Here is a 25,704-nt window from a genome sequence, read left to right on the forward strand (position 1 = left end):
GGAAGGGGTTATGGCGGTTACTTCTCTGGCCTCCCCTATGAATTCTTATTGCTTCTCCAAAATTTCCTGTTTATCGAATTCTTCTAATCGAATCGCCTCCTCCCTTCCACCCATTTATGTTCATACCTTTCTAATGGAACTATTTCGTGTAGTTTAATGTCCTTTTGCTAGTGTTCTTTCAATCTTACCGGCAAGTTTGAAAATTTCCTTCTGTTGCAACAGCCCACAAAATTTCACCAAAACCCTCCGATGATATCCACGTCTATGTGGAAAACCATTGCCAAGCAAGCTATTTCTAAGAATCGGCAGTTTCATCTTGATTGGCATTGCCTTTCCCGCTCCCATGGCGTTATGGGTCGTCTCAATGAATCTATAATTAGCGAGAAGTTAATATCTGATAAATTTGTTCTTAGTTCACTTCCGAAGTTCGGGATTTCGGAACTGGGTATTGGTCGGAGTGAAGTTTTGTCCCAGGAAGATTATGGAAGCCGATTCTGTTTTGGGTCTATGGGAGTTCGTATTGGGTTAAATGGGTCGTTCCCAAAAGGCTATTCTAGTGTTGCTGAGGCGGTTTCGTCAACAGATGTGGACGAAGATTCATCTATTGACGAAGAAATCCAGGAGTTATTGCAAGAGATGAGAAAAGAAGAGAAGAGGCAGGTTCAGCGTAGGAGAAGGAGGCTGAAAAGGGTGAAGGGAATGGGAGAACAGAAGTATCAAATGCTGAAGAGGCGGCAGGTGGCTATAGAGACTGAGGCGTGGAAACAGGCAGTTAAGGAGTACAAGGAGCTATTGATGGACATGTGTGAGCAGAAGCTAGCACCTAATTTGCCTTACATGAAGTCCTTGTTCCTTGGCTGGTTCGAGCCTTTGCGTGATGCTATAAGTAAAGAGCAAGAATTGATCCGCATAGGGAAGAACAGGGCTGCATATGCTCCTTATTTTGATCAACTATCTGCTGATATGATGTCGGTAGTCACGATGCATAAGTTGATAGGGCTGTTGATGATGGGACATGAGCACGGTAATGCCAGGGTTGTGCAGGCTGCTTGTGCAATTGGAGATGCTATTGAACAGGAGGTACGTCGATTTTGTAAATGTAGACCCTCTGTTAGGTCTCTAGAGAGTTTAATACACTTCCTAGTTTGTTTGTTAAGATCATTGCAAGTAACTCAAAGGTTTATATAATTTAGAAAATAATTGAACTTAACTAAGCAGGGGACCTTCACCATTTAATTGAATGAGGTAGACGAAAAGGTGATCGTTCCTGTGTCGTTCAGTATTCGTTTCCATGCTAAAATGAAGTCCACATAGGTGCCTAAGCCCCTGGTGGTGTATCTGTACCAAAAAAAGGGGGAAAAAAAAAACGTTTCAGGATCTCGATCACCTCTTATCTTTTCGTTTCTGCACTATTGCTCCAAAACTATAGGAGCAAGAGGATCTCGATCACCTCTTATCTTTTCGTTATTATTTGATCTTTTAGAAGCACATATTCCGCCAGGGGGACGATTGGGGCGTGGTTTTCATCCTTTTGTATCATGGCTTAAGCTGCATTCATTGAGGCAGTATTTTTTGGGATGTGTTTCTTGCCTAGGCGCAATATGAGAATTTTGACCGTCGACTTTGATTCTTGACATGACTTTTGTTCTGCATTGAATTGTATGTTTGTAACCATAATGTTGCTTAATCATGTCAGGTTAGAATTCACAGATTCTTGGAGAAAATGAAAAAGAAAAAGCACGACAAAGATAACGAGAACAATGACAAACCTGATTCTCAGCTGAAGGAACAAGAGTGGTTAAGGAAAAAAGTCACCAACTTGATTAAAAAGCAAAAGCTTCCGGCTGTAAGACATATAGTGAAGGGAACCGATGATTCAAAACCATGGGGCCCGGACGCCAAAGCAAAGGTCTGGATCATCTTTTCTATATACACTAGAAAAATAATGATTGCATGTTCCTCATTTGCAAACTTGCTAAAATACTTGGTGTTTATAGGTTGGGAGCCGTCTTATTGAGTTGTTGACACAAACAGCGTACATACAACCTCCTGTCGATCAGTTGGCTGATGGTCCACCTGATATTCGTCCTGCATTTCGTCACTCATTTAGAATTGTGATGAAAGAAGCAAAGTAAGTCATTTATTTATCATCATCAATTAGTCAGTCTGTAAAAGTTCCCCTGGTTTCTTCTCTTTGTACTTTTTGATCTTCTGATATACAAAATTGTCTCTTATAACATGTTTTGTTTGCTTGAACTCATCAGCAAAAACTCTAGCAGGAGATATGGTGTCATTGAATGTGACCCTTTAGTCGTCAACGGCTTAGAAAGGACTGTAAGTAAACGCTATCCACTTTGTTATTCGAAATTTTGCTCGTGTCCTGTACTTCTGCATTTCACTGTTTTGTAGTTTTCTATACTTGTTTGGTAGAAATAGTTTAGTTTCATGATGTGATTGCATTTGGAAAGAATTAGTTAGTTTGGCTCAGTTAGTGATCTTTGGAATTTTCTTGCATTATGAACATGTCATGGAATTTCTTGCTGCATCTTTCCTTGCTATATGTTGTATGATTGATGAGTTGTCTTTCTCAAACAGGCAAGACACATGGTGATTCCCTATATGCCAATGTTGGTGCCCCCAGTCAACTGGACTGGGTAGGTTATTTCAATTTGCGTTTGTCTGCAATCTGTCTTTCATGTTACTTTCTCGTTACGATCAATTTCCTATTAGAATTAATACTCTCGAGCAGAAGTCCGTTAGTACTCTTGAATGAACGTCCCACATCTAGGCATCTTGATCGAGCTATTTTAACTGGGTGGGGTTGCAAAAGTAATAGGAGAAAATGGATTTATGAAGCCTAGGTATGTGTAATATATATTTGGATTGTGCATAAGTGATAAGTTACAAAAATTGGATTATGGCTATATGTCCATACTTCATGTGCTGTATAACTATAATTGGATTATGGCTATATGTCCATACTTTTTGTATTATTATTTTTGAAGGATTGGTATTTTGCCGACCAATAAATAAGACGGGTTTTCGGGGCACGAACTACTGTTTATGCTTTGCCAATATCTCTAGATTCGGTTCTCTCTGGCAAATTTTGACGATGAGTTTTTTGACCTGCATTTTGCCTCCTTTTGGAAACCGGTAGTTTCCTTTTCAGTATTAGTTTGTTTTTCTCCTGTCACAGCTATGACAAAGGAGGACACATCTTCTTACCATCGTTTATCATGCGTACTCGTGGAGCCAACCAACAACGCGAAGCTGTTAAGAGGACCCCAAAGCAACAATTAACTCCTGTTTTTGAGGTTTGAGATATTTAAAGATTATAATTTCACTTTTATATGTTCACCACTATTTGAATAACTTAGCTAGAAGCAAGCTTGTTGAATCTTTATATTCTGTGTAAACTTAGGCATGTTAGTGCTTTTCCATACTCCCAGGCCTTGGACACTCTTGGAAATACCAAATGGAGAATAAACAAAAAGATACTCAGTATAGTGGATAGAATATGGACCAGTGGAGGGCGCCTCGCTGATCTAGTGGATCGGGATGATGTGAGTGGTTCGATGTCAATCATTTTTCTTTCAACAACTATTTGATGCAAATATTAGTTTTTTCTTCCCATTTCCAGGTTCCATTGCCAGAAAAACCTGATTCTGAAGATGAAACGCTGCTGAGAAAGTGGAAATGGAAAGTCAAATCTGTGAAGAAAGAAAATATGGAGAGGCATTCACAACGTTGTGACATAGAGCTTAAACTTGCTGTATGCTCTCACTTGTTGCATCAATGATATCACATTTGAAATATAAATTCATTGTATTTCTGTATCCACGTCTTTTAATTTCCTTTTGATGGTTGAACAGGTAGCACGCAAAATGAAGGACGAGGAAGGTTTTTACTATCCACATAACATAGACTTTCGAGGCCGTGCATATCCTATGCATCCATACTTGAATCATCTTGGTTCAGATCTTTGCCGAGGCATATTGGAGTTCGCAGAAGGTCGCCCGCTCAGGAAGTCTGGCCTACGTTGGCTTAAGATTCACTTGGCAAATCTATTTGCTGGGGGTGTTGATAAATTATCTCATGATGGTCGAATGACCTTTATTGACAATCACGTAGAAGATATATTTGACTCTGCTGATAGACCACTTGAAGGAAGACGCTGGTGGCTGAATGCGGAGGATCCATTTCAGTTTTTAGCTGGATGCATGAATCTTACTGAAGCTTTGAGAAACTCTTCTCCAGAAACAGTTATTTCACATATTCCAATACACCAGGTATTCACATATTGGCACCTATCATTTCTTTCTCTTTTCATGCTTTAACAAAGAGGGAAAAAATTCCCCCTCCACCGGAGAGCTTGTATTATAGCTACAATTGGTATTATTGTGAAAACATTTATGATTTCGAAAAAAGACTGGAGTGAATAGGCTAATAGGAGCTCAATAAGTGTACCTTTCCCGCTTCCCCATCCAATCTCTACAACTTTCTTTAAAAGTTTGGCTGTTTCTTCGAGAACTGGCATTTTGTTCTGCGTCAATGTAACAGTCCAAGCCCACCGCTAGTAGATATTGTCCTCTTTGGACTTTTCCTTCTGAGCTTCCTTTTAAGGTTTTAAAATGCGTCCACTAGAGATAAGTTTCCACACCCTTATAATAAATGTTTTGTTCCCCTCTCCAATCGATGTGGGATCTCACAATCCACCCCCCTTGGCATATTGTTTGATGTCTGGCTCTCATACCATTTGTAACAACCCAAGTCCACCGCTAGCAGATATTGTCTTCTTTGGGCTTTCCCTTCCAGGGTTCTCCTCAAGATTTTAGAACGCGTCCACTAGGGAGAGGTTTCCACACCCTTATAAGGAATGCTTCGTTCCCCTTTCCAACTGACGTGGGATCTCACAACAATTATATTGAGTTCATTAGAGACTTTGAAGGAAACATTTGTTGGTCTACCTATACTTGAATTCCGCCTTGTGTGTGAACCGATATATTCGTCTTTCTTTTGTCACTACAGTTAATTCATTGACATAATCTTTGTGATGTACTTGAATTGATTTTCTTGATCTCCCTTACATGCATAACTTTTTTGAAGTTCAAGGAACCGAGCTTCCTGTTTCTCTTATTTCTCCAGTGCTCCTTACTCTTTCTTTTTAATTTGTGATTCTCTCTAGGATGGTTCTTGCAATGGGTTACAACACTACGCCGCTCTTGGACGAGACAAGGTAGTTAATATTTTAGCATCCATTTATTTCATAGCGTGTAGGCAATTAATATTTCTTCTTATGACGACATCTCATTAGGGAAAACGAACGTGAAATTTGACCCCCCTTTTTGGTTTCATAACGTGTAGGCAATACATCAATCTACCCTGTACTTTGTTTAGATCCTTTATTCTTTCCCTGCTAAGCTAAATTTGTTAAAATTTCCAATGTTTTATGATTTATTTATCTATTTATTTTTGCGAGCGCTAAAGAACCAATTCCATTTTATTGTATTTAGTTTAACTTTCCCCTGACTTCATAAGTTGATTTATCAAACCTACTTCTTTTATCCTTGGTTTCTTTGTTCTTTTCACTTCCACCAGTGGCTTCGGATCTTGTCTTATTGAAAGTTTTTGGTTCAGTTAGGAGCAGCTGCTGTCAATCTGGCCGTGAGAGAGAAGCCTGCAGATGTGTACTCTGGAATAGCTGCTAGGTATGCTACAAAAACTTGGAGATAAATTTTTTTCATGCAAACAGCATACGATTTTATTTCTCATAGTTGCATTGAAAATTTCAGTAGGGGATGCAAATAATCTTGATTCTCGTTGGACCCTTAATATAATAAGGGAGGGCCCAGTTTCATTAGTAAAATTTAATCTCTTTCCGACCCAATACTTGATAAATTATATGAAATAAAATTGTTCTTTGTTATCGAGAGCCTACTTTTTCAAGGATGCTGATTTATTCTCATTGTTCTTGGCTGTCTTCCTATGAATTACTTATCCTTAAATCTTTCCGTTGGTTGCCTCACATGGTGAGCTTGCGTGATTTGGTATCTGAGTTTTCTACTTTGGAGGATTTACAAGGTGAAAGTTATAAGAATCCCTGTCCATTGAGGAGATGGCTTTGAGATTTTGGGTAATTTGGGCTCGAGTAACTTCAGATTATGTCATAGTTTTGAGGCATCAATTCAATATTGCTAGTAATTTATGATGATATTAACATTGTCGAGGCTGTAGCTGAAGCCAATGGACTTCCATGTTTGCATCATATGCTTTTATAGTAATACCTTACATCATGAATATCCTATTTTCAGTCTCTAATTGTAATAGTCCAAGCCCACCGCTAGCAGATATTGTCCTTTTGGGCTTTCCCTTCTAAGCTTCTCCTCAACGTTTTAAAACGCGTCCACTAGGAAAGGTTTCAACACCCTTTTAAGGAATGTTTTGTTCCTCTCTCCAACCCATGTGGGATCTCGCAATCCATCCTCTTGGGGACCAACGTCCTCGCTAGCACACCACCCAGTGTTTGGCTCTAATACCATTTATAATAATTCAAGTCCACCGCTAGTAGATATTGTCCTCTTTGGGCTTTCCTTTCCAAGTTTTCCCTTCCAGACTTTCCCTCAAGGTTTTAAAATGCGTCCACTAGGGAGAGGTTTCCACACTCTTATAAGGAATGCCTCGTTTCCCTCTCCAACCAACGTGAGATCTCACACTAATCTCCAATATTGGGAATCAGCTTAAAATAAAATTCTGAGAGGATAGATGGATTTGCATGTCCTGATATCCTTTTATTCCCCTCACTAGTGGATCAAGGAAGGGATTTAACTAATAACACCATAGATTTTTTTGGGGAAGTCTACACCACAGAAGTTATATATATAATAAATATATTTATTGTTGCAGGGTTCTAGAAATCGTGCGAAAAGATGCACAAAGAGATCCAGAAACTTTTCCAGATGCATTGCGTGCAAAAACATTAATAGATCAGGTTTTCTACCTACTTGGGAACTCTGAACTTCAATCATGGGAAAATATAAGTTTCTGATGCAATCACCATCACTTGATTGCTTTCTGATCCTTATTGCTAAAACTCTTATAGGTGGACAGAAAATTGGTGAAGCAAACAGTGATGACATCGGTTTATGGCGTCACCTATATTGGCGCTCGTGAGCAGATCAAAAGGAGGCTGAAGGAGCGTGCTGTCATATCTGATGATACAGAGCTTTTTGGCTGTGCTTGCTATGCTGCCAAGGTATCTTCGTTTTGGGAGCCTTCTATGAATTAAATGCTTGAATGATTTAAATAGTTCAGTAACATTATGTGTGTGAGCAGACCACGTTAACGGCACTAGGGGAAATGTTCGAAGCAGCCCGTGGGATCATGAGTTGGCTAGGAGACTGTGCAAAAGTTAGTCCTCTTCTCGGCTTCTTTTTTTCTTTTAAGGGGTAAAAAAAGAAAACGCTGTCAGCTCCCCCTTAGCTATGTATTGGAAATAACATGAAGTTTGTATTCAAATAGATCATTGCCTCTGAAAATCAACCTGTGCGATGGACTACACCTCTTGGACTACCTGTTGTGCAACCGTATCGCAAGTTGGGAAAGCATATTGTGAGTGTTGAAGATTTTACATAATCAGTAAAAGTGACCAATTCTCTTATGGTAATATAGAAGACATATTCTGACGCATTAATTAAGCTATCACTGGTTTCAGGTCAAAACTTCTCTCCAAGTTTTGACACTACAACAAGAAACAGACAAGGTTACATTATAATTTTACTTGGAGTTTCTCATTATTATCAATGGAAGTTTATTGAGGGATTTTCTTTGGACGTTGCAGGTCTTGGTAAAGAGGCAGCGGACAGCTTTCCCACCAAATTTTGTGCACTCCCTTGATGGTTCTCATATGATGATGACTGCTGTTGCTTGCAAAAAGGCAGGTTTGAATTTTGCAGGTTTGTCCTCCGGATTCTTTTCTCTGTTATCTAGTCTTTTTCACACTCTACTGGTGCTAAGTGCTGTATTCTCATGTTTCTATCAGGGGTTCATGATTCGTACTGGACACACGCTTGCGACGTGGATGAAATGAACAGAATACTTAGAGAGAAGTTCGTCGAACTTTACGAGACTCCAATACTCGAAAATGTACGGCTTTCCTACCTCCTTGTGATTTGTTATACTTGTTGACGTTGTTGTTCATCTGACTTATTGTTTTCTTATAGTTATTGGAGGGCTTTCAGCAATCTTTTCCTGCGTTGGACTTTCCTCCTCTACCTGAACGGGGAGAGTTAGATCTAAAGGAAGTTCTGGAGTCGCCTTACTTCTTTAACTAAGTTATTTCGGGTGCATTTCTCTTCGTTTTCTGCTCTCTAAATGCGTTCAGCTGGGCATTGCCTGCACAAGTACTCCTACTGTTAGTATCAAGAGTAATGGAGGATGATGCTGAGAGTCCCTGGTGCAGACTGGCCACTGTATTGTATATAAACATTAGGTTGTCATCTCTTAGAAGACACTGCTCCGGTCGAGTTCTAAAGAGTTCACGACTCGAATATGCCGAAGAAAATGGTCAGACAAACAAGACTCTTTGGACACAGCAAAGCAATAGTCACTATGTACTTGACCAGATCTGCAAGAACTTCCCATCTGCTTCTGTTCATCGAAGACGGTTGAAGTCGAACGGACCATATTTTCCAGAAAGGAAAGCCTGATACGATCAAGATTGCCACGGTAACAAAGGATTGCTTGTATATGTCCCCCTTATCCTATTATGTGGAAGTGATGAAAAAGGACGAACATTGCCATTTTCTTGATTCATCACAAGTTCTGCAGCTCTGCTACAGGCTTGCAACTGTCTCTATGGTTCTTAACTCATTTCAGTCTCTGCAGCTGTAATTCTTATAAATTGTTGCAGTCTGCTGCTTTCATGTATATGTAAATGTTTGTGCATTCTGCCCTCTGAATCTGCTGATTATCTTGTCGGAAGTCCGAGTTCTATATCAACTAAAAAATGACGTGAAACATCAATTTGATTCGATATGATAGCACGATATATATAAAGGGGTACTAATGCCAGTGTTACATGAGAATTTAGTTCAAACTTTTCATCCCTGTAATTCTCCTTCCATCTTTGATGAATTTACGTCTTCCATGCAAATTCATTCAAAAATGATAGTTTATTATAAGCTCTAGTTGAAAAGCATCATTGAAATCTATGCAGTTGGAATATTGTTGTTTTGTTCTCTGATGGTCTCAGTTCACAGCTGCTTGAGACTGATTTAACGAAAAAACATTACACGACGATGCGCAAAAACGGTGTCCAAGTCGATGGAGAAACACAAGAAATGATGCTTCAGAACTTGCAAAAGAATCCTACTAGATGGAAGAACAGGTGGGCAAATGCTTAATATTAGCTCAAACAGATCGTTGTGGTTAATTGAATTAGTCGACTTATATTTCATGTTTACTTCTGTTTATAGTTATCACCTATTATATTGCTAAGCAAAGATAAAAATATCGTCCAACCAATATCTCTAATATCTTCTGTAAACCCTTATAAAATACGTATAACAAAAAAACACGTTATCTATTCATCTCAATATGAAGATATAAATAATAAAACATTGATTTAAATTATTTTATCGATTTTTACTCACTTTTAATTCTATTCTATCAAGTTTTTTTTTTTTTTTTTTTTTGAAGTTTCATTTTGAACATAATAAATGGAATAATAATAATAATAATAATAATAATATATATTATTATTAACTAAGACATGAGAAAATTAAATTCTTACTAGAAAAATAAGAGAGTCATAAGATTAATAAATATATAAATTGGGTTTATATGTATATATATATATATATAATATTTAGAGTTATATATTTTTGTGTAATGGGTTTTGAAGTAGCGGTTGTTGAATCGGAAAAACCCGAACGTGATCCGCGACTTTTGTTGTCTGTATGAACAAAAATATTTTCTTTCCTTCTTTTTTATTTTTTTTATTTTTTTAGAAACAAGAAATAGCCTTAATCCACCCTGTTATTCCACCTTTCTTGATTCTGGTAGGCGTCAATTTCAATTCCCAATCGAAATGAATTTCTGCGGAAAATGAAGCAATTTCGTCTCCAATTCTTGCACAGTTTCCGCCAGATCCTGTATGCTCTCCATAACAAAGCTCCATTGATTCTTCTTCAACCAGCTCCTTCCTCCTACCATACTCAATCTCTCTCTCTCTTCGTTTTCATGTGAATTGCCTGGTTTCTAGGGATTTCTACTCCGATCTTTCTGCTTTAGCTGGTTTACTTCTGGGGTTTTGCCTATGGTAACCGAGCGTGCTCAAGCAGCGATCTCCTTGGTGTCAGTTGTCAAGAGGGGTTTTTGCTTAGAAGCTTGAGCTGTTGGAGGAAGATCAGACTCTGCGAGTCACTGCGATTGGAGATTCATCGGAGCTTCACTAAAGGGGGTTGTGAAGTTAATGCTAGCTAAGTGATTATGGTGAGCATGGTCAAAGACGGGAAAGCAGGAAGTGCTGCTAAGCTAATAGTTGATGCTTTGCTTCAGCGGTTCCTCCCCCTCGCGCGGCGTCGAATCGAAACCGCACAAGCTCAGGTTCAGTTTTGCTTTTGTTTTCTCTTCCCCCTCCTATTGTTTCCTCTCTAGAAAATGTCATGTGCAGCTTTGCTAGTCGCCCACCCCAAAAAAGAAGAAGAAAGAGTTACAATAGTCGCTTTGTTGGAAATTTGAGGACTAGAGGATGTGTGCTTATGTTTTCCACAAGTCTTGACTTTGATTAGTATTACAATTTGAGGTTTTCTTGATATTGGGTGCAATTATAACATCCTCCTAGATGAATCAAGGATGTATACCCCGTGTATTTTCTGGTACTTCGATATATTCTTTTCTGTTTTTCTGGGTACCAGTTGTCCAGTACTTAAGGATTTCTTGTGTTTGCTCGTCCTGGTGAGCAAATTTTATCGTTGTCCTATGCACTCTGATGGCTGCATATCGCGAAATCCAATTTTCACGTCCATTTTTGTTGTCTAGTACGATTTTGTAAACTATCCTCCACGCTGTTTACTTGACTGTCTCCAACTTGCAGGATGGACAATATCTTCGACCATCGGACCCTGCCTACGAGCAAGTGCTGGATTCCTTGGCTATGGTTGCGAGACACACGCCTGTGCCTCTTTTAGAGGCTCTTCTTCGATGGAGAGAAAGGTGCCTCAGCTTTCCTATTCTCCTTTATTTGAACTTGTTGTTCTCACAAGGACAACTTTCTGTGTGCGCCTTCTTTGTTCGTGGTAGTTCACAGGGTTTATTCCATATACTGACTTGCTTTTCACTGTCGATTGGAGATAGCTTGGGACAGAATCTTCATCTTTTATTATTTATTGTCTAATATTTTCTTAGTTTCCATTCACTTGACAAACTTCTTATTTTAGACATTTTTTAAAATCCAATACAGGTATCTTGACGTAATTGTGCTGCATGGACGTGTGTGTTGATTATTTTTTATTTGTTAAGATTGGAAATAAAGCCTCACTAATTTATAGAAAGTACAGTATTACCAAAGAATTTAACTAAAATAAGAGGGTAAACATCCTCTATGTCAAGTCAACTGGGATTCCAAGTAAGTTTCTAACAGCGGTATAGTTAAATAGATTTGCAATGTGATTATTTAAAAGAGTTCATTGGCAAAGATGTTGGTAAGCAGCGTGTAGAAGACCAAAACTGTATTTTGGCCAGTGCTTTGTAGTGATTACTGTGATACTGTGTGGGCTCAAGAGTTTTAACGTAGAGAAACAGCAAGGAGAAATTTATTTTAAGGATTGAGTGCGAAAAGAGGCTTTGGAGAAAATAGGAGATGGATGTGGAGAGGCATTTCGATTTTTTTTTTTTTTTTTTTCTTTTTCTTTCTATTGTCGTGTTCATTGGTGATAAGTCACGAGGAAAGATCCTTCATTCGAGAGTTTTAGATAGGGTGCCTCACTCTTTTATACTTTTGTCTCTTTGTGCTTATAGCTTAGTTCCTAAGTAGGTGATGCATCATCAGACTCGCGTAACTTTAGAAGGATGAAAAAATTTTGTGGCCCATGGGCCTATTGGCCGCGATCCTTATGTAATGAAGTGGAAGGGCGATTAGGGAAACATATTTGTTGAGGTGGCCATTTTTTGATGCTGTCATCTAGAGTATATTTTAATATACTCTTTCTTTTCCAATGGGGAACCATTTTGTTGTGAAGAAAAACCAAATCCGCATCAAGCTGATCGATTCAAGGTGAAGAGTTAGAGATTGATGGAGCAAACTATGTTGGCTGAGAGGGAGGGAACATTTAGTGTTTCTAGATTGAAGCAAGAGATCAGGGGAGAGTATGTGTGTAAGAAGAGTTCATTGAGGTAAAAGTATTATGATGAGGATGCAGAAGTATTAGGCAATTGGAATCTTGACCCTGCAGTGTGTAGCCTATGCCTGAGGAATGAAGAAAGCTCAAATCACCTCTTCCTCCATTGTTCTTACACTGCAAGGGGATGAAGTTTTCTTTGGAAGGAATTTGGCTTATCCAGTTGTCTTCCATCCTTGATTTTGGCGTGAATTCAGGAGGCTATGAATGGGTGGAGTTTAAAAGAAAAAACAAAGATCTTAGGGAGATGTGCCTCTAGAATCTTTTTATGGGAAACTTGGAAGGAAAGACAATTTTTTCGAGAATCTACTTCTTTTGAACTTTTTTTTCTTGTAACTATGCTCAGCTCACTTCTTCTTTCTGGTGTGTAAGACACAAGAAATTCTTGTAACTATAGCCTAGGTTTTATGCTCCAAGATTGGTAGGCTATGCTTCACTATCTTTCGGAAATGGGATGTCTCAACCCCTGCCCCTAGGCTATTTTTGATCGTAGTAGTACATTCCTTCCATTTCCTAATATATATAATGATGAGGGAGTTTAATTGGAGTGTGCATGTTCACATGGAGCTAATGCGTAGAGTTTTTGTTCACAAGCAATTTAAGATTTTTTTTTTGTGCGCTAAGATACTGCAGTCAAAGAAATCTTCTTATTCCCAAGACAAAGAAAGAAAGAAAGAGAGAGAAAAAAAAAAAAAAAGGAAGAAAAAAACTTTTTTTTTTTTTTTGATAGTTTGATTACATTTTCTCTTTTTCTCTTATTGCAGCGAATCACCGAAGGGTGCAAATGACGCATCTACTTTCCAAAGAAAGGTTTGAAAGCTATATGATTGCAATGTGAATGGATAGTGTATCTAATAGTTCGAGTTATTGTGGTTTGCCATTAATTATTGACGATTCTTGTCAATTGGTATTTTTATCAGCTTAAATGGTTCAAAATTTTAATGAATTGATGTCGTATTGAGCAAATGGAGCCAAATAATTGTTATCTTCTTTAGTTTCATTAGTTTACAGTTTCTTACACTCTTTCTCAATGGGAATATTTTTTCCCTACGTATTTCCTTGGCTTATTTTCTTGTTACATTTGGATCCTTCACTTCTTTACACGATAAAAAAAGAACTCTCTAATTTTTATTATTATTTTTTGCTTGGCTTGGGGATGGACCATCTAATCATTCCTTCTCATCTTTTTGTAACCTTTTTTGCACCTTGCCCAGGGATGGGCTTGTAGGGAATTTTTTATTTTCTTTTCTTTTAAAAAAATAATGGAAGGACGTTCTCCTGTTAATTTTTTTCCTCTCTTGTGCATGCTTTTAAATTTAGAGTATATTATTTTTATTGGTAGGTAAAGTTTCCAAAGAGGAATTCCAGGCTGTTTTTTTTTTTCTTTTTCTAGATATGGTTGCTTTAAAATCCCTTGTTCAGAGAAGTTTGCTTTATTAACTTGAAGTTATAATGATATTCTTGCTTGGGGCTTAGCTTGCAGTTGAGTGCATATTTTGCTCAGCATGTATTCGCTTTGTGGAGTGCTGCCCTCAGGAAGGGCTTACAGGTTCACACAGTGTTCTGTTGAATTTGTATTTGTTTATTTTTTTTCTACTTCTGTTGCTAATTGGTAGTGGTTTATCATTGTAGAGAAGCTTTGGTCTGGGCTTGAAAACTTCGTTTTTGATTGGCTAATTAATGCTGACCGGTAAGGTTGCTTTGGCATAGTTAATGTACAGTGCAGTTTTATTTTTTTATTTATTTTTTACTTTTTTTTGTGGGAATTTAGTAATTACTTGACTGACTTCAAACTTTCCCTTTCCTTATTGTTATTTTTTTTTTCATATTTGAAGTGGCAAGTCTTTCTTTTAAAAAAAAAAAAAAATTGATTTATCATTTTGTTTGAATTGTGGTTGCTTTATTTTGAGTATTGTGTCGATACTGAGGATAGGAGTTTGGTAACTTGTAACGTTTCAAGTATCGATGAAAAGTTTGTGTTTCATTTTTTTTTTTTTTTAAAGTCTGATGATTGCATTGAAATTCCGCTTGCACGTTGTTATTATTATTTTTTAATCTTTTTTACAAGTGACTTATAAGTATTGTTATTAGAATTATTGCCGTTTTTTATTTAGGCATGACCATTGTCTATTAGACAATGACTTTGATGTCCAGATATAGGCAGATCTTCTAGGGAGAATTGCTTGGTGCTTATATACCTTTTGTTTTCGTGACTGAAAGCAAACAAAATTTTAGGTTCGATTAAATGTCATTGCAGGGTTGTTAGCCAGGTTGAATATCCGTCGTTAGTTGATTTGCGGGGGCTTCTTTTGGATCTTGTTGCACAACTTTTAGGTGCTCTGTCTCGCATCAGGTAAACAATTGTGTTTTAACATTTGAAAATTGTTTGAATTGGATTTTTTGCTTGTTATATTTTAAAAGTAATTATCAGGTTTACATAAGCTTTTGTTTATCAAGCATGCATGTCATTTGATGCTTGCTTTATTTTGACATTTTAGTATTAGTATGAACGAGTTCTGCTTTGCACTTCTCTCTCCATGAACTTATGTATATAGTCATGTTACTTTAATTAAAAAGGGTTAAAAAACATTTATAATCTGTTGTGTTATTATTTGCAGGTTTAGTTCTGTGACTGAACGCTTCTTCATGGAACTCAATACGCGTAGGATTGACACCAGTGTTGCTCGAAGTGAAACTCTTAGTATCATCAATGGGATGCGCTACCTTAAGCTTGGGGTATGTATATAGCTTTTACTTATGCAAAGTCATATAAAGATAATAGCATAATGTCAACTCCATTTCTTAGGTTAAGACAGAGGGTGGACTGAATGCATCTGCCTCCTTTGTGGCTAAAGCCAACCCTCTCAATCGTGCTCCACATAAGCGTAAAAGCGAGCTTCACCATGCACTCTGCAACATGCTTTCAAACATCCTTGCTCCACTGGCAGATGGCGGCAAAGGCCAATGGCCTCCTTCTGGTGTTGAACGTGCACTTACCTTATGGTATGAAGCTGTCGGACGAATTCGAGCACAGCTGATGCATTGGATGGACAAACAGAGCAAACACATTACTGTAAGTGGGATCTGTTTTGCACCCTCCCTGTAAGAAATTCAATATTTTATTTTATATATTAAATCTATAAATCTGGGTTGGAGTTTTTCGATTTTTCTGTTTTGGCTCTTTGGCATGAATTCTTTTTTTTTCTCTTTTTTTTTTTGTTGAAGAGCTGGCCAGCCTTAATTACATTCTAACTTAAACTATACAGAGGATATACTCTTTGGAGATAAATATATGCTAAGGTAAAGATATTTCTAACAGTTATCAGATACTGTAAAAAATTGGCGGATAAAAAAATATTTTCCAAAATTGATGAGATTGTTGTCTCTGGGAATAGCTGAGCAATACTTGGGTTGGCTAGATATCTTTGACGTCATTTTTTTTTTTTTTTTTGGATTTTTCATATTAACTTTTTTCTTCATATCCAACATCATGTCTGTTTTTCCTCTTGTGCTTTACATCATTGTTTTTTGTGTTCTAGGTTGGTTATCCACTGGTCACTCTTCTACTCTGTCTTGGTGACCCTCAAATATTTCACAACAACTTAAGTCCCCACATGGAACAACTCTACAAGCTTCTTAGAGTAAGTTCCATTTACGTTTGAGCTAAGGAGCTGAATGATGACTACAATTAATTCTAATAAGATCCTCTAGTCTTTTTCAATGTTCAATGTGGGAAGTTTCTTCAAGTGGAGACTGAATATGGCATCCTGTTTCCATCACTCAAATTTATGAAACTCTAGTTCAATTGTGCAGGACAAGAATCATCGATTTATGGCCTTGGACTGTCTTCATCGGGTTTTGAGGTTTTACTTGAGTGTTCATGCAGCTAATCAGGCATCAAATCGTATATGGGACTACTTAGACAGTGTGACATCTCAACTCCTTACAGTTCTAAAGAAGGGATTGCTTACTCAAGATGTTCAACACGATAAACTAGTTGAATTTTGCGTGACTATTGCAGAGCACAATCTTGATTTTGCCATGAACCACTTGTTGTTGGAATTATTAAAACAAGATAGTTCTGGTGAGGCAAAAGTTATTGGTCTTCGTGCTCTCCTTGCCATTGTTACGTCTCCTTCAGGCCAGCACATTGGTTTGGAGATATTTAGAGGTAACCAACAAGTTAAGAGCCTCTGAATTTGTCTAACGTATAATATTGTTTAACCTAATCAACTTTGTTGTATTAGCAGGTCATGATATTGGCCACTATATTCCCAAGGTGAAGGCAGCAATTGAATCGATTTTAAGGTCTTGTCATAGAACCTACAGTCAGGCTCTTCTAACTTCTTCAAGGACCAACATTGGTAAATTGTTTTCCAATGCTTTACATGCTGTAGCTTTATGGAAGATAGTAGAATGAGAAAAGGATGAAGCGTAGAATCTAGTATTATTATTATTAGTAGTAGTAATAGTTGTATTATTATAAATTTTTTAAGGCTTCAGTATGGTTATGCTTCAGGTCTTTGAGTAACTGACTAAATAAAGCATGAGTAAAATTGATATTTTTATTTGGTGAAATACGATTTTATTAACTCTATCAGTATGTAAGGAATCTTCCACCTTGACACAAAAACCTAACAAAAAATAAACCAAACTTTATTTTTTTATGTCAAATTTTTCTTAGAGCCAAGTTCAAACTATTAGAAAATTGTGTTATCATGTTCATATAACACATTGAAGAGAATATATGGCAAAAGACACCTGTTTTTTAAGTATATGAACTGAATGTATATTATTTTTGATAGTCATGAGTGTTCGAACCAACTTGCACACACCTTGATTTTTCCCATAAGACAACCGTCTGACCCTGTAATTTTGGATATGGAGTATTATTAAATCTTAAAGAGGTGACCACCATGATCTGCAACCATTCCTTCTGAACCCTTAATTATTTACATGGCTCTTGTTGACTAACCACTAGGCTAACCCAAAGTGGTTTCAAAATTTTAATATATTATATTCATATAAAACATACAAATGACATAAAATACAATAGATACATTATCATATGCTGTCAGAAATCAGAATAAAAGGAGGCAGTCCTCCTTCCTCCTTTTGATTTGAGTTCAAACCCTTTCTTTTGGTATAAGTTACTGGAAATTTAATTTCTCCTCGGTGGAAATTTTCTTACAAAAAAGGAGAAAAAAGTTGACTGGAAAGGGGAAAAAAAAAAGAACCCTATTGGTATGAAGAAGTTAGATTGGGTTATGAAGGCATTGAAGATTAAGGACCTCAGTGAGGTGCATACCTAGGAGGGCCTGCTTTACTTGATAATATACTCTAGATGTAAAGGTGTACATGGTGCCTGCATGTATGGAAAAATGAACTCCTTGATGCCAAATTATGTTGTCGGAACCGCCATATAAGAGTGAAATATAAAATATCATCATGAAATGACTTTGAATCAACTGCAGGAAGTAGTCATAGTTTTGATAAATCTATAAACGTAAATTTCTTTGTACTTATCTTAAAAACTTACATGATTTTGGTTGAAGTAAGCGAACAACCACACACTATAAAACTGTTCTCCTTCCGGAAGTCAACAACCTCCAATTAGCAAATCATGTGAATTTGTATTAGTTTTAATTGTTTCTCGCTACTGACAGAAATAGTCTGGGTCTCCTTTTTTGGTGTTGTTTGCCTGTTTTAGTTGTTGTTTGTAAACTTATCACTTGATCTTCTCTTTCCTATATTCAAATATCTAGCTTTCATTTTTATTGGAAAAAGTAAAATGAATTGCTCTGTTCCCAGATTCTGTAACAAAGGAGAAGTCCCAAGGATATCTATTCCGTTCAGTCCTGAAGTGTATACCATATTTGATCGAAGAAGTTGGAAGAAGTGATAAAATAACTGAGATAATACCTCAACATGGAATTAGTATTGATCCTGGTGTTCGTGAAGAAGCAGTTCAGGTACTGAACAGGATAGTTAGATATCTTCCTCATCGTCGCTTTGCAGTGATGCGAGGGATGGCTAACTTCATCCTACGGCTTCCTGATGAATTCCCACTTCTTATACAAACATCACTGGGGCGCTTATTGGAACTTATGCGCTTTTGGAGAGCTTGTTTGATTGAGGATCGTTTGGAAAATGATGTGCATGATGAAAAGCGTACAGTTCAAAGAGCTGATGGATTCAAGAAGCCATCATTTCACCAGTCGGGTGAAGTAGCTGAATTTCGTGCTTCAGAGATAGATGCAGTTGGTTTGATCTTCCTTAGTTCTGTGGATAGTCAAATTAGGCATACCGCATTGGAGTTATTACGCTGTGTGCGTGCCTTGCGGAACGACATTCAAGACCTTGCAATACTTGACCAACCAGATTATACTCTTAAATATGAAGCTGAACCAATATTTATTATAGATGTCCTAGAGGAGCATGGGGTATTTTTCTTTTAATGTTATTTTCCCTTCTCTGCTGTTCCTTTTCAGTGACTCATCGAACTGCATTGATTTGATGATAAGTCAAACTTGATTTTTGGAAACTACAGGATGACATCGTTCAAAATTGTTACTGGGATTCGGGGCGTCCGTTTGATTTGAAACGAGAATCTGATACAATCCCTCCAGATGTTACTCTTCAGTCCATTATATTTGAAAGCCCCGATAAGAACAGGTGGGCACGTTCTCTCAGTGAGTTGGTTAAGTATGCTTCTGAGCTGTGCCCAAGTTCTGTTCAGGAAGCAAGGTAATTAATGCTCTCCCAAAATTGCTTTCTTGACAATTATACATTTTTTTTAATGATTCACTATTCTGGGTTACTTTTTGGCTTGATCTTGTACGAGTTCTTGTTCAATATGGAGCCCTCTAATGTCTCTCTGAGATTTAATAGTCAACGTTGAAGTTTCTACTCTAGAATGTGTTTTGTAAACAAAATTTTGGCTGGCAGGGTTGAGGTTTTGCAACGTCTTGCTCATGTCACACCAGTTGATTTAGGTGGAAAGGCTCATCCATCCCAAGATTCAGACAACAAATTGGATCAGTGGCTAATGTATGCCATGTTCTTATGTTCATGCCCGCCAGGTCCCAGAGAAAGTCCTGCCTCGGGAAAAGCCAAAGATCTTTATCACCTTATTTTCCCTTCAATAAAATCTGGATCAGAAGCACATGTGGTGAGCACATTTTCTAGACAAATTTTCTGCCTCAACTTTCCTTCTTTCTTTCCCTTTTTTGGGCCTCTCTTATGGTTTTAAATTGTTAAAGTGTTTTAGTAAGTTATCTGCTTTTAAACCTAACTGCATTAAGTTTATCTACATATACTAAAGTTTGTCAGTTATCCTAATCAGCATGCAGCCACCATGGCTCTTGGCCACTCGCATTTTGAAGCTTGTGAATTAATGTTCAGTGAGCTTGCATCTTTTATTGATGAGGTTTCCCTGGAGACAGAGGGAAAGCCAAAGTGGAAGGTATTATCCATGATTTAATCAAAGGGCATTATCTTTTATTAAATGATATTTGTGAAGTGTCGTTTTGTATTTTGAGATTCAAGAGGCATTTGGTTTTTTCTGGATTTTCTTAATTAGAATAAATAATACTTACAGAGCCAAAATTTTATACTTACAAGAATAACCACTGATTGCTTGAGTTGGAAAAGAATCAAAACACTGGTATTGGAGCATTAACCAAGAAAAGATGAAGTAGTACTTTTCTTTAATGTTTCATTATGTCACAACGAAAACAAGTAATTGAGAACAAGATTGAAACGTTAAAATGCGCAACCACTTTGGTACCTCTGTCATTTATCAATTATTTTCCTGGTCACTGTTAGTTGTCCGTTGTGACTTTTTATCCTATTTTATAAGTTTATTTTCCCCTGAATGAAACTACTTTTATTTTTAAAGCTGAATGAGTAGTTGAATATGTCATACATGCATGGTTTTGCACTCATATACGTGAAGTCCCTTTGAGGAAGGGCAAGTAAGTTTGTTGCATCTATTGTAAAAACCAAAGTAATGTCGAGAAGATGTACATTTATTTTTCCCCATAGAGTACTAGGTGCTTTCTGTTAAAGTTTCTTCTTATGATGACTAACTGACTTCCATACTTACAGAGCCAAAAGCCACGCCGTGAGGAGCTTCGTACTCACATTTCAAATATTTATCGTACTGTTGCGGAGAAAATCTGGCCGGGCATGCTGGCCCGTAAATCAGTTTTCCGTCGTCATTATCTCAAGTTCATTGATGACACAACCAAACAAATCTTGACAGCACCTATGGAGAGCTTCCAGGAAATGCAACCTCTTCGTTATTCACTTGCTTCTGTTCTGAGATCTCTGGCCCCAGAATTTGTGGAGTCAAGGTCAGAGAAGTTTGACCTTAGAACTAGAAAGCGACTATTTGATCTTCTACTCTCCTGGTCTGATGATACAGGTGGAACATGGGGCCAGGATGGTGTTAGCGATTATAGACGTGAGGTAGAACGTTACAAATCTTCTCAACATGCTCGGTCAAAAGATTCTGTTGACAAGATATTATTTGATAAAGAACTTAGTGAACAAATTGAAGCAATCCAGTGGGCTTCCATGACTGCTATGGCTTCACTCTTGTATGGGCCCTGCTTTGATGATAATGCTAGGAAAATGAGTGGCAGGGTCATTTCTTGGATAAATAGTCTTTTTATTGAACCTGCACCCAGGGCTCCCTTTGGTTACTCACCAGCTGATCCTAGAACTCCATCTTACTCTAAATCTGTCGAAGGCAGTCGAGGCACTGCTGGTCGTGATAGGCAAAGAGGGGGTCACAGCCGTGTCTCTTTAGCAAAATTGGCTTTGAAGAATCTCCTGCTTACAAATTTGGACCTGTTTCCCGCATGCATTGATCAGGTAAATATATTCTTTTATACCATCTATGATGCATTTGTGTCTTGTTATAATTTACAACAGAGTTCTCTTTTGAAGATTATAAATTGAAAAGAGATTTTTGGATAGGATGCGTCTATATCCATACAATTTGTGAAGATTTTTGTGGTCTCAAAAGGAAAATTTGCATGTACAAAGGCTAGGGCTAAAAATCGAAGAATGCTTGAAGTATAAGGGTTTTGATTGTTGAATTATAATGGTGAAGCAAGAATCATATGGTTGAGCGAGGGTTGATTAATGCTTGATTTATTAGAATACTTTTATTACAACGAATAACTGATGGACTGTGTTGGTTTGTGTCAGCATCCTTAAAGTTGGTATCATTTTTATTTTTAAATACAGCTTTTGATTGACTACAAAGTTGGGCATTGGGTTATTTAATCATTGCAATCGCCACATTGTCTTATTACAATGCAAGACAGCTTTAATTTTTCAAAATGGAAAGAACAATTACCATTTTTTTGTAAGAGTAGATATGATGTATGAGGACTGAATTTGTACAAAGTTGAGGAACAAAGAGTGCAGCTACCTTCCTAAATATCTTGTTCCATCCATCCATCATTTTACAAGCTAATCACTTTGTGTGGTATGCTTGACCTCTGTGATTTGCTCGTGTTGATCACCTCTTATGTACACTTTTGGTTGGAATTATTATTTTTGTATGATTTTGTATTTTTGTTTACGAGAGACCAAGTTTCTATCCAGTGAGGCTAATTGGCTACTTTTCTGTTTCAGTGCTACTACTCCGATGCTGCCATAGCTGATGGTTACTTCAGTGTGCTGGCAGAAGTGTATATGCGGCAAGAGATACCAAAATGTGAAATCCAAAGACTCTTAAGCTTAATTCTGTACAAGGTGGTGGACCCTAGTAGACAAATCCGTGATGATGCCCTTCAGATGCTTGAAACTCTTTCTGTCCGCGAATGGGCTGAAGATGGCACTGAGGGGTCGGGGAGCTATCGAGCAGCCGTCGTTGGAAATCTTCCCGATTCATACCAACAATTTCAGTACAAGCTTTCTTGTAAACTTGCGAAAGATCACCCTGAATTGAGTCAACTCCTTTGTGAGGAGATAATGCAAAGGCAACTTGATGCAGTTGACATCATAGCTCAACATCAGGTTCTCACGTGCATGGCTCCGTGGATTGAGAACCTTAATTTCTGGAAACTCAAAGACTCGGGCTGGAGTGATAGACTTCTTAAAAGCCTTTACTATGTCACATGGCGGCATGGGGATCAGTTCCCAGATGAAATTGAAAAGCTCTGGAGCACAATTGCTAGCAAACCAAGGAACATAAGTCCTGTTCTGGATTTCTTGATCACAAAGGGAATTGAAGATTGTGATTCTAATGCATCTGCGGAAATAAGTGGTGCTTTTGCCACATATTTCTCAGTTGCAAAGCGGGTGAGTTTGTACTTAGCACGAATATGCCCTCAGCGTACTATTGATCACCTTGTCTACCAATTGGCCCAGCGCATGCTAGAGGACAGCATCGAGCCAGTTGGTCTAGGTTCCAAGGGAGATTTCGGTGGAAATTTTGTATTGGAATTCTCTCAGGGGCCTCCAGTGGCCCAAGTTGCTTCTGTTGTGGACAGCCAACCACACATGTCACCACTACTTGTTCGTGGATCCCTTGATGGTCCGCTCAGGAATGCTAGTGGGAGCTTAAGCTGGAGAACAGCTGGAGTAACTGGCCGAAGTGTCTCTGGCCCTCTAAGTCCAATGCCTCCTGAGTTGAACATTGTTCCAGTAAATGCAGGTCGATCAGGCCAGCTACTTCCAGCTTTAGTGAATATGTCTGGTCCTTTGATGGGTGTTAGAAGTTCTACTGGAACTATCCGCAGTCGGCATGTCTCCAGGGACAGTGGTGACTATCTCATTGATACGCCAAATTCTGGTGAAGATGGGCTTCATTCTGGGGTTGCTGCACATGGGGTCAGTGCTAAAGAACTACAGTCTGCACTACAGGGTCATCAGCAGCATTCTCTTACACATGCTGACATAGCATTGATCCTTCTCGCTGAAATTGCATATGAGAATGATGAAGATTTCCGTGAGCACTTGCCTCTGCTTTTTCACGTCACTTTTGTCTCAATGGATAGTTCAGAAGACATTGTTCTAGAACACTGCCAGCAATTGCTTGTTAATCTATTATATTCACTTGCGGGCCGACACTTGGAACTTTATGAAGTTGAAAACAATGATGGAGAGAACAAGCAACAGGTTGTGAGCCTGATCAAGTATGTTCAGTCAAAGCGCGGAAGCATGATGTGGGAGAATGAAGACCCGTCTGTTGTGAGAACAGAGCTTCCTAGTGCGGCACTTCTCTCTGCACTGGTTCAGAGCATGGTAGATGCTATCTTCTTCCAAGGTGATTTGCGTGAGACTTGGGGATCAGAGGCACTGAAATGGGCTATGGAATGTACATCGCGACACCTTGCTTGTCGCTCACACCAGATATACCGTGCACTGCGGCCAAGTGTTACAAGCGATACTTGTGTGTCTCTCCTTCGTTGTCTGCATAGATGTCTTGGAAATCCGGTACCCCCTGTGTTAGGGTTCATTATGGAAATTCTGTTGACCTTGCAGGTAATGGTTGAGAACATGGAGCCTGAAAAGGTGATACTCTATCCTCAACTCTTCTGGGGATGTGTGGCTATGATGCACACAGATTTTGTCCATGTATACTGCCAGGTTCTTGAGCTCTTCTCCCGTGTGATTGATCGTTTATCTTTCTGGGATAGAACAACTGAAAATGTACTCCTTTCAAGCATGCCTCGGGATGAACTTGATACTAACAACGACATTGGAGACTTCCAACGGATTGAATCTAGAATGGGCTATGAGCTGCCTCCATCTACTGGGAATCTTCCAACATTTGAAGGGGTGCAGCCTCTTGTTCTTAAAGGGCTGATGTCAACTGTTAGTCATGGTGTCTCAATAGAGGTTCTTTCACGGATTACCGTGCACTCATGTGATTCCATATTTGGGGATGCGGAAACGAGACTTCTGATGCACATCACAGGCTTACTCCCATGGCTCTGCCTGCAGCTCAGTAAGGATCCACTGACAGGGCCAGCTTCACCACTCCAGCAACAGCATCAAAAAGCATGCTCAGTTGCATCTAATATTCATATCTGGTGCCGAGCAAAATCATTGGACGAATTAGCTACTGTTTTTATGGCATACTCTCGAGGTGAGATCAAAAGTATCGAAATTCTTCTTGCTTGTGTCTCCCCTCTACTTTGCAACGAGTGGTTTCCAAAGCACTCCGCATTGGCTTTTGGTCACTTACTACGTCTACTGGAGAAAGGACCAGTCGAATACCAGCGCGTAATACTTCTAATGCTGAAGGCATTGCTCCAGCATACTCCTGTAGATGCTTCTCAAAGTCCACATATGTACGCAATAGTCTCACAGTTGGTGGAGAGTACGTTATGCTGGGAGGCATTGAGTGTATTAGAAGCACTTTTACAGAGTTGTAGTTCAATGACAGGTCCACACCCACATGAACTAGGGTCCTTTGAAAATGGACATGGTGGAGTTGAGGATAAGATGCTTGCTCCTCAGACATCGTTCAAGGCTCGCAGTGGGCCCTTACAATATGGCATCGTATCAACTTCTGGACCGGGTTCCATCCTCGCGCCAGGGGTTTCGAATGAATCAGGACCCTCACCGAGAGAGGTGGCTCTGCAAAACACACGACTTATTCTTGGGCGGGTTCTTGATAGCTGTATACTGGGAAAGAGGAGAGACTACAGAAGGTTGGTTCCTTTCGTCACAAGTATTGGGAATCCTTAACTCCACGTCTCTGTAAGTAACTTCTTTTATGTAGAGGCAATGTATATACACGTCAAGAAGTAGTTTTGTAGCTAGTCTTGAATTATGTTGTGTAGTTCTAGCCATCAGAGATCCTTTCCATTTACAAGTCCCTATTTAATCTTTGTAAATGTAAATATATTTCCTTGCGAACAATGTTAATTTGTTTCCTATTTCCGTTCCCCTAAATTTTTGTTCCTCGGAGATAAATTCAACCTCTTTGATCATGGAAGCTGTGAGATGTAGTGGCACTCCAGGACATAATGTGCACAGCTCGAGTCCTATATGGTATTTGGTATCAATCTTTTTAAACCATCTTTTATTCTACAAAAGATTTCAATTTAAGTAGGGGAGGGGTATATACATTATTCTTGAACACAACACTAACAAATGCATCCTCCATAATGCTACGATCAGGAGTTGAAATGAACTAAACTCGAGACTTGATGCATGATACTGTTCTAGTCACCATTTATTTTCTGTATGATTTCACAGATTTAGTCAATTGTTTTGATAGAAGGATATCGCTATGAAGTAGAAGAAATCTATGGTATCGAAGAATTTTCCGCCA

At 38.4% G+C, this 25,704-nt stretch overlaps 2 protein-coding genes across 3 annotated transcripts; both read left to right on the forward strand.

Moving 5' to 3' along the window:
- The first annotated feature begins 249 nt into the window (after positions 1-249).
- LOC111809070 (DNA-directed RNA polymerase 2B, chloroplastic/mitochondrial-like) lies at positions 250-9,029 on the forward strand. Its single transcript, XM_023695403.1, has 19 exons — positions 250-1,080; positions 1,697-1,909; positions 1,998-2,131; positions 2,265-2,334; positions 2,596-2,654; positions 3,197-3,314; positions 3,450-3,563; positions 3,641-3,772; positions 3,873-4,289; positions 5,186-5,236; positions 5,638-5,708; positions 6,904-6,988; positions 7,100-7,252; positions 7,333-7,407; positions 7,519-7,608; positions 7,712-7,759; positions 7,838-7,952; positions 8,039-8,142; positions 8,220-9,029. The coding sequence occupies exons 1-19, from the start codon at positions 250-252 to the stop codon at positions 8,328-8,330; spliced, it is 2,991 nt and encodes a 996-aa protein (XP_023551171.1). The 3' UTR covers positions 8,331-9,029.
- A 912-nt stretch (positions 9,030-9,941) lies between these two features.
- Positions 9,942-25,322, forward strand: LOC111808010 (cell polarity protein mor2-like). 2 transcript variants are annotated; one of them, XM_023693763.1, is made up of 17 exons: positions 9,942-10,605; positions 11,096-11,214; positions 13,163-13,208; positions 13,875-13,947; positions 14,031-14,088; positions 14,656-14,751; positions 15,017-15,134; positions 15,205-15,471; positions 15,938-16,039; positions 16,212-16,569; positions 16,649-16,762; positions 18,210-18,841; positions 18,949-19,145; positions 19,347-19,569; positions 19,744-19,863; positions 20,508-21,278; positions 22,050-25,322. In XM_023693763.1, exons 1-17 carry the CDS (start codon positions 10,489-10,491, stop codon positions 25,113-25,115), a joined length of 6,477 nt encoding a protein of 2,158 aa, XP_023549531.1. In that variant the 5' UTR covers positions 9,942-10,488; the 3' UTR covers positions 25,116-25,322. The 2 variants fall into 2 exon arrangements, with proteins under 2 accessions (XP_023549531.1, XP_023549532.1); XM_023693764.1 differs by lacking the exons at positions 9,942-10,605; positions 11,096-11,214; positions 13,163-13,208; ... (3 more) ...; positions 15,017-15,134; positions 15,205-15,471 and having other exon boundaries at positions 15,947-16,039; positions 16,199-16,569.
- The last annotated feature ends 382 nt before the right edge of the window (positions 25,323-25,704 follow it).

Source organism: Cucurbita pepo, chromosome LG13, assembly GCF_002806865.2.
Source record: "Cucurbita pepo subsp. pepo cultivar mu-cu-16 chromosome LG13, ASM280686v2, whole genome shotgun sequence".
NCBI classification, from domain to species: domain Eukaryota; kingdom Viridiplantae; phylum Streptophyta; class Magnoliopsida; order Cucurbitales; family Cucurbitaceae; genus Cucurbita; species Cucurbita pepo.